At 44.0% G+C, this 16,129-nt stretch overlaps 1 protein-coding gene across 2 annotated transcripts; it reads left to right on the forward strand.

Annotated features, from left to right (window-relative positions):
• The first annotated feature begins 899 nt into the window (after nt 1-899).
• rhbdf1b (rhomboid 5 homolog 1b) lies at nt 900-15,196 on the forward strand. 2 transcript variants are annotated; one of them, XM_079214176.1, is made up of 19 exons: nt 900-1,024; nt 1,228-1,361; nt 1,704-1,850; nt 7,294-7,510; nt 8,164-8,370; nt 9,167-9,289; nt 9,572-9,714; nt 9,810-10,064; nt 10,185-10,296; nt 10,429-10,503; nt 10,907-11,068; nt 11,569-11,669; nt 11,870-11,933; nt 12,122-12,216; nt 12,317-12,392; nt 12,745-12,845; nt 12,978-13,131; nt 13,235-13,458; nt 14,081-15,196. In XM_079214176.1, the coding sequence occupies exons 1-19, from the start codon at nt 911-913 to the stop codon at nt 14,274-14,276; spliced, it is 2,700 nt and encodes an 899-aa protein (XP_079070302.1). In that variant the 5' UTR covers nt 900-910; the 3' UTR covers nt 14,277-15,196. The 2 variants fall into 2 exon arrangements, with proteins under 2 accessions (XP_079070302.1, XP_079070303.1); XM_079214177.1 differs by having other exon boundaries at nt 1,713-1,850.
• Nucleotides 15,197-16,129: the final 933 nt, after the last annotated feature.

Raw genomic sequence — 16,129 nt, forward strand, 5'->3', positions numbered from 1 at the left:
GTCGCTCACTTGTTCGATCCATCAGGCACTCTCTGTCTGCTGCACTCAGACCACTTGTTCTTGGATGTAAAGTCTGTTTAAAAGGTGTGTGAGCACACTCTTGTTCTGTCTGCCTCTCTTCGTTCATTGACGATCATGTGTGTGTGTGTGTGAGAGAGAGAGAGAGAGAGAGAGAGAGAGAGCGACTGTGACTCTTTGAGAATCCTGATGCCCTCTTGTGGTGTTGAAGCTGCAGTTGTGCCCTGAATTACAACCAAACAAGGCTCCAGTGGCGCAATCGGTCAGTGTGCGGTACTTATAAGACAGTACATGAGTGATGCCGAGGTTGTGAGTTCAAGCCTCACCTGGAGCACAGTAGCTTTAATCTTGACTCTCTATCACAGGAGCTGCGCTATACAAACATGAATTCAACCTGGATTCATATCAGTATGGCTTATACATGGCTAAATAGTCACATTGAGTGTCTTTGTGAAGACACCGCATCTGGTTGTCCTTGCTGCGAAAACCTTTTTTTCCAGTGAGTGCACAGCCCATTCTCCTACATCCACATCCATCAGCTCGTGCTGTGAAACACCACCTAGACCTGTTCAGCGTCGGTGGTGGCCCTCCGCCTTGTGAGGAAGGTTATTTGGAGAAGATGCAGAGAATGGCAGTGACTTTAAACATTCGGATTAAGCAGTTTGTTTATTCAGGCATTTTGCCTCCACACTGGATCTGTCTGAGCCCACAACAGGGAGATGTGGATTACTGCCGCACAGTCTGCCCGCTGTCTGTAATTACTCAACAAAGCTGGTCAATTTTGGGGGCTTTTGATTGTCGCTTTTGCCTGTGATGTGTCTGCGACTGTATTTTGACTGTGCGTTGTTCTACAAACCCGTCCAGCTGGCAGGTGTAGGGGGAGCTGGCAAGCATGGATGAGCCGGGAAGCTGGAACAGCAGCATGCAAAGGAAGAAGCCGCCATGGCTCAAACTGGACATTCCCACCATCAAGCTGACACTGGACGACACGCCCACACTCACCCAGGTAAAAAGTCAGAAAGGTATAGCACTGTATTTAGAGTAGTAGTTTAGACGAGTAGAGGACGCGACTCAGCACAATTTGCAGTGTAAATGGAAATGAATTTGAATACAAATGTATTCTCAGACACTTACATTTGACATCAAATGCACACAACTTGGCACAGTGGGCATCATCTGTCTGTGTGTGTTTCTGTGTGTGTGTTGCAGCCGATAAAACTTCAGCGCAGCGTCAGCATGCCAGGTGAAAACCCTCAGACGTGCATCGCTGCCTTTGAAACTTCCAACAACTACCTCAGACCTCCTCTGGAGAGATTGCCCTCTTTCACCCAGTCCATCAAGAGGTTAGACACACACACACACACACACACACACACACACACACACACACACACACACACACACACACACACACACACACACAGGCTCTCTTCTTTCCTCTCTGCTGATTTCCTCCAGCTGCTAATTTCTTATGGTCGTATTACTTTCTTCTCCAGTAATAAATCTTTAACAAAACTAATTTAAGCTGCAGCCTCCTTTCTGATTCAACACAGATTAATCTGGCTCTCTTTTCTTCTCCCTTATTCTCCCTTTTCTCTGATTTCCTCTTTCTTCTTCCTTCATCCTGTGGCCTTTCCCTTGCTGCCTCCCTGTCTTCTTCTCTACACGCTGTGATGTGCGTTAAGTGGGAAAAGGGTGCGCTTTGAGCGGGTCAACACAGTTCCCCCAAAGGGTCAGAGGGGGCCCAGGAGGGAGTCAACCCTCCGAAGGCGGTCCTGCATCCCCAAGATACTGACCCGACGGCGTTCATCTATACCCAAACTGATCATCAGGTACAGGACAGGTGGATCAGGGAGGGAGGGAGCTGATGACAGCAGTTTGAAGGTGTCCAGTTTTGGCTCAATTGACCAAAAGCTTTGAGGCAGACTGAGTGGTGTGCCGGTCATTTCAAACCCTCAGTACTTTCATTTAATTTCTAGTGAAGAGCCAAAAGTTTCCAAAGAAATAAAATGTGAGATTTACTTTTGAGGAATTTTGAATGATAATAATAAATAACCAATCTCGAATAGTTTGGTTTGATGGAGGGAATGGTGCACTTATAAGTCATAATTTATATTTCAGTATAATCATCATATTGCTGGCAGGAAATAACGAGCTCAAACAACGAATACTGTATAATATTGTAAGAGAAGATGATTTGTGCAACCATAAAGCTAAGGGGACAACTGGATGGTATGGTCTAAAAAATGAATATACATTCCAGCAATCAAGATGCAACCACAATAAGCATCATAACATTGTGAAAGGGGATAAAATGTATCAAGCACTGTTAAAACAGCTAATGTAGATGTGTAGAAGCACACATCTCTGGGCTTTTTTATTCATGTGGTGATATTTAACTGACCACATATTCAATTCCAGCTTAAAGCAGCTTTAAGCAATATCTAGGTTTAGGCAGCAGGGGACATATACCGTACTGTAAGCTACATGTTCAACACCAGAAAGCAGACAGACAAAGTTAGTAACCAGTTGGTGAACATAGTTGAACATTTAGCAGCTAAAGAGTCAGATGTTACCCCAGGAGCTGGTGGAAACCAAAACAGAGCTAGAGGACAGCAACTATTGGACTTAAATTCCTCAAGTGGCCAGACACATGACTTCAAAGGAATGTGCTCCAGATCTGCTTGATGTGTTAAATCATTTGTTTGTTAGTTGTTTGTTTGTATATGTCAGAATAAAGGTTACTGCTTGTTTCTGATGCCCTCCATGTGGCCAAAGAATAAGACAATGCAGCTTTAAAGCAGAACTTATTATTTTCACGACAAATAAAATAGAGCTACAGTGCAGAAAACAGCATTGTTGAAAATGAACTAGTCATATAAAAGGCCGGTTGAGGAAAACTGACCAAAAACATACTGTTTCTTGCAACACTTGACGTCTTGAGTTTTTCCCAAAGGCCCAAGGTAGCCTCTTTGTGCCACAGATGTGAGGCCGTGAACAAAGTCCATGACACATAAGCTCTCACTCACACAGTGTATCCGTATCAGTCCAGGTGGCACATAGGACCACATGGTTTGAGGCAAACAAAATAACACAATTACTCATACAGACTATCTATGTGCCTCACAAAGCATGTTGGCCACATCAAAGCGCTAAATTGAATGTAAATGTTTGACTAAAACCTAGAGACACTCTTCAAAGGAGTGTCTTAATGTCTTAACTTTATCATGTGAGGTTTACTAGCCTTGTATTTGTGTGTGAGAGAGACACTGAATGAATTAATGTGTTTGATGTTTATGAGAGAATAATGGGATTTAGAGAAAGTTTGCGTGTGTGTACCTGATCCTCAAAAGAGTGCACACATACCAGATGAATCCTTAAGTCTTCAAACAAAGCGTTATGTCAGTGGGTGGTTTGCTGCAAATGTTTGGTTGTAGAGAATCTAGGAGGACACCCTGATGTTTGTTGATCTGAGAAAGAGTTAATAATTTATCTTAGTCCCACTGATGCTCGTAATGATAGGTGTTTAAACCTACAATCACACGCTCCAATGGACTTCTTTTTGTGCTGACACAAATACATCGCTGAAAGCAAAGGTGGGGTTGAAGCTCTGGTGTATGAGTGTGTATGTTTGCGTGTGTCATGTTCAGGCATGTCCCAGTGCCCTCCCTCCGTCCCTCCTCCCTCCCAATGTGTATGATGCCCCATCCTTCTTCTCTCTCACTCCTTCTAATCTCCCATTTCCTGTGGAGTGCTGTGTGGAACTGGTGTTTAGACACACTCCTGCAAAACAAGGCAGGGAAAGAGAGAGGAGGACCTCACTGATAGTGATCTTTGGGACTCTGAATGGTGTGTTTGGGGGAGGAGGGAATAATCAGCTTGAGAAGGACCAGAGCCGCTGTCTGCTTTGCCCAGTAGGTCACATCCTTTAAAGCGAACTCTCGAAGAGGGATACTGGGAGGCCTGCCAGCCACTGGCACATTCACACACTCTCTCTCTCACACACACACACACAAGCCATATTGTGTTGTGTGCTGGGGACACAAGGTCAAAAAATGTGAGATCCTCCCGCTCATCAGTGCGCTGAGTGAGCGAGTCCAGCTGGTGGAAGACTGGAAGTCCTCTTTAGGGCACTTGTCGTGGGGATCAGTTTCCCGTCAGACGGAGGAGATCAACGCAGGCTTTCCTCTAACCTTTGATTAACCAGGAGATCACTGAGCAGGACTGGGATGTTACCAAGAGTCTGGACATGTGGTGATCATCCTCTCTTTGCGTAACAGCGAGTGTTACAAGGTACTGCTGGCCTGAATATTAGGAAATCCCCTCATGGAACATTGTATTTGATCTGCAGAGGATCAGTTTGCATTCAGCGGATCAGGGCTTAATGCCGGTCTGGGGGTAAGTGGGGACAGTATGCTCGTGATGCTGGTGATGGAGCATTTGCAGCTCCACAGTCCCTGCCCCTCAAAGGTATGACCCAGACCTTGAACCCCTCCTGGAGCTCTCTGGACAGGTGAGTGTGCCCTTTAGGGCACTTTGGCTTGTGGATGGAAATGTTAAACAAATTCCCTGTTGATGTATATTGTAATATATTGTGGAGGGATTATTTATTCTTGAAATATAATATATGATTTAGCTGAGACTGGAAGCTCATATTCTAATAGCTTTTAGTCTTGAACTGAACTGGGATAACTGGGAAGTCTTTTTTATGAGTCTGGAATGTAGTATACGTATACCGAAATAAATATTTGACATTTTGGCAATGTGCTTATTTACTTCTTTTAAAGACTTAAATGAGAAGACCGATACTGCTCAACACTTATCACTAACAATATATGAGGTAGTTCAAATTACATTACACTACTTTGACCAGCTCCAACACTACTTAACATACAGAAATACACAGTACATGCAAAGGGCAACTGTGGCTCAGTGGTTAGCATGCCCCTCTTTCAGTCAGAGGATTGGTGGTTCGACCCCCCCGCTCTGCTAGTCCATGTCGTTGTGTCCTTGAGCAAGACACTTAACCCCTAATTGCATTCATTTTGTTGAAACTGCATAGGAACTATAGCTGTGAGATCAATAAAGTTTGCCTCTTAAATTAAACTGGAGTAGAAGTATAAAGATGCATTTAGAAGTTCATCAAATACATTTTTTAAAGATTGTACTTGAATGAATGTTGTTAGGTGCATTCCACCATTATCTGAAAATACACTACAGTGTTTCAATAAATGATACAGATGGTATTGGGCTGAAGTCAGATCAGTTAGATTTTGGATACATTTTTTTGCCAAAAAAGACAAATATTCAAACTTTTTTGTCACGGTGTGAAACAGCATTTCCGATCAGCAATTATTTTTAAGTGCTTTTCCTTACTTTATGGCAAGAAGACCATCCATACCCATCCAGTCATTGTGAACTTGACATTCATAACTTTAAAGGAAGAATGTCCTTTCAAAACAACCGTGAACTCTGGAAAAAATAACATAACATTTGAGCATGTCCTTGGAGGTTTTTGTTCAGCGGTGAAGTAGCATCTCACATCAGCGGATTTAATCAGAATACTAAGAAACGTTCATATTCCTTCCTATTTGCGCTGTCCTCTATTTGTTAAGTGATAGTGTTTGTGAGGATTGTTCTAAGTTTTGCCCCTTGGCCGATTCCCCCTGATGAAATTAAGGCTGTCTAAGCCGATAATTACTCAACGGTAGATTGCTGCTTCATTTGCACCAGCCTTACCTCGAGGATATAAAAGCTAATTGATGTGGCTTAACATTAGATTTAATCTTTGATGCGTGATGGATTTTTGCTGGCATCATCCAGTCGTGAATCCTTTATTTATGGTTTTGTGTGGGCGAATATGACATGCTCGCTTGTCGGGGCATGTGCGCACGAAGACAAATACCTGCTTATCTAAACAAACACACACAAACAAATGTCAGAAGGTTTGCGTCATGTTTTACCGCCAATAGTGGATGTTATGTTCATCTTGATTGATATGTGTATTTTACAAGGATTTTATTTCTACTTTTTCTCTCCTGTCAGAGGCCCAGTCTGACTTCAGTCTTCCTCAAACATTCCTCTCGGGGAGGACAACGATCAGGGCCGCGCCGCCCCCCTCCCTGCCCCTGTGCAGCCTTAAAAGGCTTCCCCAGCTGGCGTCTTTCTTGGCGATGAGGGCTGAGTGTTTATTACTCAGTGTTCTGCTCTCCAAACAGTTTCCCCCCCGTGTGGCCTTCCCCCTCCCCGTCAGTTAAAAAGCACCCTGTCACGCAGGCACTGTTTCATGAGGGGGGAAAAAAAGGGGACCTGGATGCACATTTGTTCAGATTAAATGACAAACACACAAACAGCCAAGTCAGTTCACGAACTGCAGGGCTGTCGGGCAACATCTGCTTCTTCGAAGCCGATTGAACAGGGAGCAATAGGTCGTGTGAGAATCAAGACAGTATTTTCATTCAGGCTCTCTAAGCTGTGCAGGCAGCTTCCATGTAATCAAACATGTACAAAAAGAGAGAGAGAGAGAGAGAGAGAGAGAGAGAGAGAGAGTGGGAGGATGGAGAGAAAGGTTAAAAAGGGCTGCAGCCCGACCACTGTGTATGGCGGCCCAAATTTAACTTGATTTAACTTGATTTTTCATCCAATAACTTCACTTTCTGTATGTCTTGCACATATGGTATTTTTGATAAATAAAGTTGACTTGACTTGAAGCTGATTTGGGCGATTCAAATTCATTTGGTAAATTTCCCCCACACAGTCATTGTTTTTATTACAAAAACTAGTAGCTCAAGCTGGTCAAAGTTTCTGTCTTTTTGCTTAAAAGTCTTGAATTTGTTATTTAAAAAGGTCTCACGTCTAAAGATGCTCAATCTCTTCATCGTTACAGACAAGAAAGCAATCAACAAATGAAGCAATTAAGCCATCAATTAATCACCAACAACCAGCTGCAACCAATCAAGTAATCATCGTATTGTTCTGCTAATCAGGACGGATGTACAGCTCAAACTGTCGAAGAATATTCTGTGTGTGTGTGTGTGTGTGTGTGTGTGTGTGTGTGTGTGTGTGTGTGTCAGGATTCTCTGGGGGCTATAGAAAAATATGAACGTTCTAGAGGCAGTGTTGTTGCCTTTGAGCAGTAAAATGGGAAGACATTATTTTATTCTTTAATAATACCTGAATTGTAGAAAAGAGCTCCAGTGAAAGTTCGTGAAACTCCCCACCAACACCAAACATTTTTCAGAACATTACGTTTTCATGAATCCATCCTCTCCCCAGGGGTACGGCTGACTGGTTTGGCGTGAGCAAAGACAGCGACAGCACCCAGCGATGGAGGAGGAAGAGCCTGCAGCACTGCAGCCATCTGTACGGGGGTCTGAAGCCGCAGGTGATGAGGGAGATGGAGCTCCACAGCCAGGACAACATCTCTCTGGCCAGCACTGAGACCCCTCCTCCCCTCTACCTCCCACCCCACCACCACTATGGCATGCAGAGGGTAGGGCAGCGCCGGAGGCACGCTAGAGGCACGGAGGGAGAGACGTTCACCTTTTCTGCCTCACCCTTTTACTTTATTTCTTTACGTCACATTAGGTCTTCGGCGCTTGCTTTACCTCTTTGCTTTGCAATCTTTCCATGGGTTCAATTGATGGCTTTTCCCATATTAATCCATTTTTAGTGTGTAGATGTTTTTGAATATGTCATGATAATAATATCCAATTCACGCATTATTCCCCACAATAGACATGAACAACTACTGTTGCATTGGTAGTAGATTTATGTAATCTGATTAAAGCACTACAATAAACTTTCATTTTGTGTTGATTTAGGGGACCTTGAGGACAAAATAAGTGTTTCAATAGTACGACTGTCTTGTGTCGAAAAAGTCTTGATTGGCCTTTCTTAGAATTATGATGATCAACTCTATCACTAAAACCTACTGATTAAGCTTCTTTCCATAATCTGGACCATCAATCTAACCCTAGTTTAGATTTGTGTTATCCTGCTTTTCACTACTCTGTCGCCGTGTGTTTATCGTTGTTTGTGGCTTGACAATTGAGTATGAAAAACAAGCTGCGGTGAACCAACACAGAGTGTGTGTGTGTGTGTGTGTGTGTGTGTGTGTGTGTGTGTGTGTGTGCGTGCGCACAGATCGTAGACCCCCTGGCTCGGGGTCGTGCCTTCCGCATGGTGGAAGAGGTAGACGGCTTCAGTGTCCCGCAAACTCCCATCACGCCCGGCACCGCCTCCCTCTGCTCCTTTTCCAGCTCCCGCTCCGCCCTCAACCGGTTGCCACGTCGACGCAAACGGGAGTCTGTCGCAGTCATGAGCCTCAAGGCTGCAGCAGCTTTGATGAAGGTGTTTGTTCATTCTTTCTTTACGCAGCAGCTTTTGTGAAGACACCAAATATTCTGTGTTTTGCAAAATCTGTGCTTGTCACTTTTGAACTACTATCAGCTTCTGTTCTGACATTTAGACCACTATTTTTGCACATTGGGACCAGCCATAGCTCAGTCTTAAACAGTGTTTATTTTAATCTGAAAAGGAGAATAATCTCTGGATATGTATTTGTAAAATTCTTTAAAAGACCAGAAGTATAGTCAAAAAACTGAGTTTTCATGCACAGACTATATTCTCCATAATATTGTGTTATTCTGATTCTCTGTCTCTTACAAACGTGGTTGGATGGGTTTTATCTCGGATTAAACTCATTTTAAATATTCTACAGTACAGTGCAAACGACTCTCTTTATGTGGCACCATGGTAAGAGCCTTGCACATACAGTTTAAAGGGATGAATGGATGTGAGAGTATCTGAGTGTTATTGGGTCTCATGAGCCAATGATAATACACCATGATAGTCCATGATGATGCACAACAAATGCTCAGCTTTCTACTGGATCAGAATATTCCAGAACTGCAGAGCTAATCCCCTGACACACAATCATCAGACACTATCAATAAGGAGGTAGCACGCCTAGTCGAGGGATCCGTCAGGCATCATTGCGCCTCTGTTGTGTCTGTTGAAAGTAATAGTGTGTGTGTGTGTGTGTGTGTGTGTGTGTGTGTGTGTGTGTGTGTGTGTGTGTGTGTGTGTGTGTGTGTGTGTGTGTGTGTGTGTGTGTGTGTGTGTGTGTGTGATTTCCGCTCGTCAGGGCCGGACATTAGCCGACAGCACTGCCGGGCGATGCCGCCGGCGGAGTTTCATGCCTCCTAGTTTCTTTGAAGACGACACCGTGGACTTCACTGATGATCTGGACACTTCCTTCTTCACCAGAGTGAGCAGTCAACACACTTCCACACAATGCCAGGATAACATTTAAACAGTTTCAATTATGAAATAATTACAAGTAATCATCCACACCTTCGCTCGAAGCACTCAATGATGAGCCATTCTAGTTTTTCTGGAGTTTTTTTGTCTGGAAAACATTAATGTGTTGGTGTTAAGCTCGTTCTTGTGCTCTAAGCACACAATGTATATTATTGTTGTATGTATTGTCTTGCTGTATCAGGACCCATGCACACTAAGCTTTGAATTCCTACCCTTTTTATCTTTGCAGGAAGGGCTGCACGATGAGTTGTACAGCTATGCAGACGAAGTTTTCGAGACACCATCGGAGGCCGACTTCAAACAGCTGGATGAGAGCGAGCTCACTGGGAGTGCGCTGGATAAGAACGAACTGGAGAGGAGTCACCTCATGCTGTGGGTCTACATTCTTTTACAGTTTTATTTACATGCATTGACGTTAACCTCTGACATGCTGCAGTGGATACAAACTACGTTTTTCTTCAATCCAGACCCTTAGAGAGAGGGTGGCGTAAGGCAAAAGATGGCTCTCTGGTCGAACCTAAGGTGCGTCTGAAACAGGAAGTGGTGAGCGTCAACAGCCATCAGCAGCGGGGACAAAGGATCGTGGTTCCTGTTCAGAAACTGTTTGCCAGAGAGAAGAGGCCCTACGGGCTCGGCATGGTCGGTCGTCTCACAAATCGGACGTACCGCAAACGCATTGACAGCTTTGTCAAACGGCAGATTGAGGACATGGACGATCACAGGTAAGACAGCTGATTCTATTGTTCCGTGGAGGATGACTGTCCTCTGATGTGACATAAAATAGAGTTGGTGCCAATGTCCCAGATGATGGAGAGCCCAAATTGTCCTCCTGTCCTCCCAAGGCCTTTTTTCACTTACTGGATCACATGTGTCCATTTGCTCATCACCATTCTGGCTGTCGCCATCTACGGCATTGCCCCTGTGGGCTTCTCACAACATGAAACTGTCGATTCTGTAAGTATATTTTACAGCGTTATGATTATGATTCAATCGATATACAGTCTGTGAATAAATGTCTTGAATTTCCACTGGAAATGTACTATGAATGAGCAATATTAGTAAAATAATGCTTTTTTTTTTCTTGAGGTGTTGAGGAATAAGGGCGTTTATGAAAACGTTAAGTTTGTGCAACAACAAAACTTCTGGGTGGGTCCAAGCTCAGTAAGTATGTTTATCTTCTATTTCTGATTGTGCTTTTTACTCAGCTCTCAAGTGGGGCAGTCAGCTTGGGGAAAGCCCCAGTGTATTAAGCTCAAGTTGTTTAGATCTGTGATCCTGCCATTGGTACTTACCCTGGGGTGCGTTTGCAGTTTCAAGGGGTACCTGGAAAAAGTGCTGAATAAATAGTTAATATAGATAGCTAGATTAATGGTAATGGTTGAAAGATCTAGCTTCTGCCACTGCAAGTGTTAGCACTGCAGTCTCAAGTGGTTGTAGTAAACTTGAACAAACCGTTCTAAACATTCACTTTGATGAAAAAGATAATGTCACAATATCATATTTTCAGTTTAAATAACTTCACTAGGCTGTAATGTACCCCCTCACCTCACCTGCTGTCCTCTAGGAGGCGCTGATCCACCTGGGAGCCAAGTTTTCCCCATGTATGCGTCAAGACCTAGAGATCCAGAAACTGATCCAGGAGAAGAGAGCGAGAGAGAGGGAGTCGGGCTGCTGCGTGAGGAACGATCGCTCCGGCTGCCTGCAGACGTTACAAGAGGAGTGTTCGGTCAGTGAAACCAACCAGGCCATTTCACTCACATTATATTGGAGACAACCTGTCGCCAGTACGTCTCTGATGTGAAGAGTCTTTGTGTACTGGATATAAGATGTTCAACTTGATTGAGGCATTGATTCAGAGATGTCACATGGAACCACTGGACGAGCAAAATGAATACACAGAATGATTACCAGTCGCGACAGAAACGCTGGTATTGCCCCCCTGCTTTATGGCCCCATTTTACTCCCCTGGTCAGAAGTGGCGTCATGAAACGTGTGTAGGTGTGTAGATGACATCACAATTAAAGTGGAGTTTGAAGATGGGTGTGGTCCAAGCAAGGGGGGGGTGGAAGTAGGGGAGTCGAAAGTGGGAAAGGGGCCCTTGGTCCATCGACTTTATGCCCCTGGTCCGATTTTGGCGTTGACGCTGCTGTGATCCCATTACAAGATGGTCTCTGGAGTTAACAATGATTTCTCTCCCTCCGTCTGTCTGCCCGTCCCCTAATGCAGAGCACCCTGGCAGTGTTTGTGAAGTGGCCTCAGCATCCCAGTGCTCCCTATCTAAATGGCACGCTACGCCAACATGGTGCAGTCTGCCATCAGGACCCCAGGTAACTTCACCAAAAGGCTTTACGATCCTTGTGTGTTAATGGAGTACACATTTAGTTTCCACCTCACAGGGGATCATTATTCAGGCAACAGCACCAGCTGGCTGACTTTCATGTAAATACAGAACTGACAGTATTTTACTCCACATGTGGACTGTATTGTTGTTATTAATTCCTCTTTACTTTTGCTCTTGATGTTGTAGAATTTGTCTGGAGCCAGCCTCCGTTTCACCTCATGAGTGGCCGGATGACATCTCCAAGTGGCCAGTGAGTACATGTACATGTTAACAGTTCAATCATCGAAGATAATTTCCTTGTTAGCCGTTGTCAGAAGGGCAAAAGTGAGAGAAAGTCGAGTGTGAGTTTCACACACTGAGGTCTGAATGCAGCACTTTCTTCTCCGTACACATGACGACTAGATGGCTAGATGTAATGTTTCCTGTGCTTATCTGTAGGTTTGTACACGTTACAACTCTGGGAATCACACCAACCTCCCCCACATTGACTGCACCATCACAGGCCGGCCATGCTGCATCGGGACCAAAGGGCGGTGAGGAGCAACATTCATTGGACATTGAATCACATTGAATTGAACATTAAAACAAGGATATATTCATCTAATTTTAATGTCATAATGTTTTATGTTGTAGATGTGAAATCACTTCAAGAGAGTATTGTGACTTCATGCACGGCTACTTCCACGAGGAGGCTACCCTCTGCTCACAGGTAGGACGAACAGATGTTGATTTTACATTTTAAAATCAGTCTGACTGCTGCTTTTCATTCACCGACTCCACAACAGCGGCTTGATATTGGTAAAGGCTTTTACATCCCAGCCACTATATAAAAGGGTTTATGGGTAAAAACATACAGACTCTTACATTTTAAACACATGCTCCAGGTGAGGCTCGAACTCACAACCTCAGCATTGCTCTGCAGGTTACTGTCTTATAAGTACTGCGCGCTGACCGATTGCGCCACTGGAGCCTATAAAAATTGTGATTTGAAAGCAGTTTGGATTCAATTCAACCATCATGTTCCTCCACAGGCTGACTGATCTTGTCACTCTCTCTTCCAGGTGGCCTGCATGGATGACGTGTGTGGTTTGCTGCCTTTCCTCAACCCGGAGATTCCAGACCAGTTCTCCCGACTCTGGCTGTCTCTCTTTCTTCATGCTGGGTGACTTAACTCTTTTGCACATATCACAATAGGCCTCAGCATTCAAAGCAGCACTAAGAGAGACGCTCTTAAGAGGGAAATAGAACAACTCTATCCATTAAATAAGTGAATTGGTCTTGTCTGTGTCTGTAGGATCCTGCACTGCCTGGTGTCAGTGTTTTTCCAGATGACGGTGTTGAGGGACATAGAGAAGCTTGCTGGCTGGCTGAGGATCTCCATCATCTACGTGCTCAGTGGCATCACTGGCAACTTGGCCTCGGCCATCTTCCTGCCCTACAGAGCGGAGGTACAGTGTCACCCTCGCAACCTCATGTCAACAAGATGCTGCATTTGAAGTATAAAAAAAAAAAAAAAGAAGCTTTGTCAACGACCTGTCTCCTCTACCTCAGGTGGGTCCCGCAGGCAGCCAGTTTGGCATCCTGGCCTGTCTGTTTGTGGAGCTGTTTCAGAGCTGGCAGATCCTCGAGCGACCATGGCGAGCTTTCGCCAAGCTGCTGGGCATCTCCGTCTTCTTCTTCTCCTTCGGTTTGCTTCCATGGATTGACAACTTTGCCCACATCAGCGGATTTGTGTCGGGGTTCTTCCTGTCCTTCGCCTTCCTGCCATACATCAGGTAGATGAAGAGAGGGATGTGTGTCGCTCCATCCCTTTCTGATCTCAAATAATTAGTCGGGGAGATTAATGGTTATATTTGTATGATAAATATGAAGCTAGAGCCTGCAACCGGTTGGCCTTTAGACTGGGAGCAGTAGGAAACAGCGAGCTTGGCTCTGTCCAAAGAAGGAATAAACTGTCTACCTACACCTCTAAATCTCAAAAGTGTTTTCCTCTTTGGCTAGCAGTTTCCTGCTGACTCCAGTCTTTCTGCTAAGCTTAGCTCATAGCTGTAGCTTCATGTACATATATGCGAATAGTATCGATATTCTTGCCAAATGAGCTTATTCCCAGAGTCAGCATAATTAGACTGGGGTGTGTAATGCTAACTCAAATTTACTGATTGTCGAATTATTCCATGTTAATTGTCTGACAAAATGAAACAAACGCAGGACCAATGTAAAAAATGGGAGGAATCCACATTTAACTACTACGCTAGCATAATCCGTATAAAAATACAATTATTCCTCAGCAAGGTAACCCTTATCTAAGAGCAACATCAAGGTGAATCTAATAAGATGTGTTTTATGGGGACTTTTAACTCCATTATGAGACGATTAACGCAGGTTTCTTCCTTTCAGCTTTGGGCAAACCGACATGTACCGGAAGCGGGTCCAGATCTGCGTCTTCCTGCTGGTCTTCCTTGGTCTGCTCTCCGCCCTGGCCGTCCTCTTCTACGTCTACCCTGTAAAGTGCGACTGGTGCGAGTTCCTGACCTGCATACCGATCACGGACAAGTTCTGCGAGAAGTACGACCTGAATGCCCACCTCCTCTGAACATCAGCCCACAAGGAAAATGTCAGCTGGACGGGTCTCAATATCTCTAAATGCTGGATGCTGATGCTGATGAAGATGAATGTTGGATATTGAGCTGCAGTGCAACTTGTGACACTCCTCCTGGAATAATGAGCAACAGACCCATCATGAAAAAAAGGCTGTGCATGAAAGCCTTCAGACATTTATTCACACGCATGGGAAGAAAACTATCAATGTAAAGTTGACTGAAAAGGACTAACAACTGATTTCACGTGTCATTGATCTCTAGCTGGGCTAATCAATGACTCGTCACACTGGAAGAGAGCTACAAAGACTATTTCCTGCCAAATTATTTACCTTGCTTCTGTGGTGAAAATGGACTTAACAGCACCGCTTAGTGGCCAAAAGGAGCAGTATACCTCCACAACAGGGGAGGAGTTTTGTTTTGTACTTTTTTGTTGACGCCCAAACAGTGTTGTCCATTTACTGGATGTGCTTTTATTTAAAACTCGCCAAGAAATGAGACTATACAATGTGCCTTATTGACACAAAACCACACACGATGTCTTTTTTTGCCATGTATCAGTTTGTGTCAGCAGTTTTTTGACATTTTGGGTTGTGCTCCTCAACCTCTGTAGAAACTCTGTCTTACACAATTTGACCAGCTATGACAAACTATTATATGTTTTTACTTCAGTATTTGGTGGCTGTATGGGCACTTGTTTTTTTTACCACAAAGGAAACGTTAGTTTCCGCCACAGCCTTTAACAAACTTCAATCACGAATGAATTGTTTTTTTTATACTCACCCTGTTACATCTGTAAATAACTCACTTGTACGGTAATCTGCTCCATTGTGAAAAGATTGTACTGAGGTGAATTTGTGTTTTTATTCAAGCTGGTGGCGTTTTAGCTACATAACAATAAATAAACACAACAGGATACAGTGTGCGGCTCTTTATTTATGACGTCCTCATAGAGGATAGAACCAGAAAGCCAAAGTGACCTGCTCCAGGTTAGGCTTGAACTCACAACCTCATAATTACTCTGCAGGATACTGTCTTATATGTACTGCATGCTGACCGATTGCACCACTGGAGCCTGTAGAAGAGATGTGAGAGTCCAGTCTTATGCTTTATAACACAATGCATCGACATCTATAACACATCAAGTCTGCATGTGTTCAGGAAGCAGAGACAGCACCTGGCAGTCTTGCTGTTGCTGTGACTAAGGCAGGAGGCGGCATCAGTCCCTCACCAGTCATGGTAGCTGTTTTATAAATGCTGGGAGATAACGGCCATAGAGATGTCAGCCTTCTCTCCAATATATTGGAAATAGATGGCACTGGGCTCGTGGTGCTCAAAGCACCAGAAATATATGTGTGAAAAACTCAACAGCAATGTCTCTTTACAGATAAAATGACCCGGTTAATCAAGATAAACCACAGACCTTATTGTGAACAGTTTAATGTAGTGACTAATTTCCTTCTACATAACTGTACCCACCAACCGTATTACATCGCAAGAAAGAAGCGTGCATCTCCTCATCGACAAGAGGCTGGAAAAAAAACAGTTTCTACATGAAACCGCTCACAACAAGGTCTTTGGATTGTCTTTCATAACATGGTCATTTTTTTTCTGACACAAGAGACATTACTGTTGATTTGATCAATCACAATCCTCATGCCATTTAGTCCCATGATATTGAAGAGAAGGCAGACACCTCTTCAGCCGATATATCTCCTGCACTCGACAACTCAAAACAAGAACAAACTAGATTCTAGATTCCCTTTACACCACGGGTAGGGGGAAATATGCTTTTTTAATTTTGGGGGTGAACTGTCCCTTTAATCTCTGTTCGACCTGCATTGTAAAA

This window comes from Taurulus bubalis (assembly GCF_910589615.1).
Source record: "Taurulus bubalis genome assembly, chromosome: 2".
NCBI lineage: Eukaryota > Metazoa > Chordata > Actinopteri > Perciformes > Cottidae > Taurulus > Taurulus bubalis.

What these genes read in the sequence shown, in the direction of transcription:
- rhbdf1b (XM_079214176.1), top strand. Translation starts at nt 911, where the DNA reads ATGGATGAGCCGGGAAGCTGGAACAGCAGCATGCAAAGGAAGAAGCCG. An exon ending in GTCTGCCATCAGGACCCCAG is followed by an intron (nt 11,670 to 11,869) that starts GTAACTTCACCA and finishes TTGATGTTGTAG; the next exon opens with AATTTGTCTGGAGCCAGCCT. An exon ending in TCTCTCTTTCTTCATGCTGG is followed by an intron (nt 12,846 to 12,977) that starts GTGACTTAACTC and finishes CTGTGTCTGTAG; the next exon opens with GATCCTGCACTGCCTGGTGT.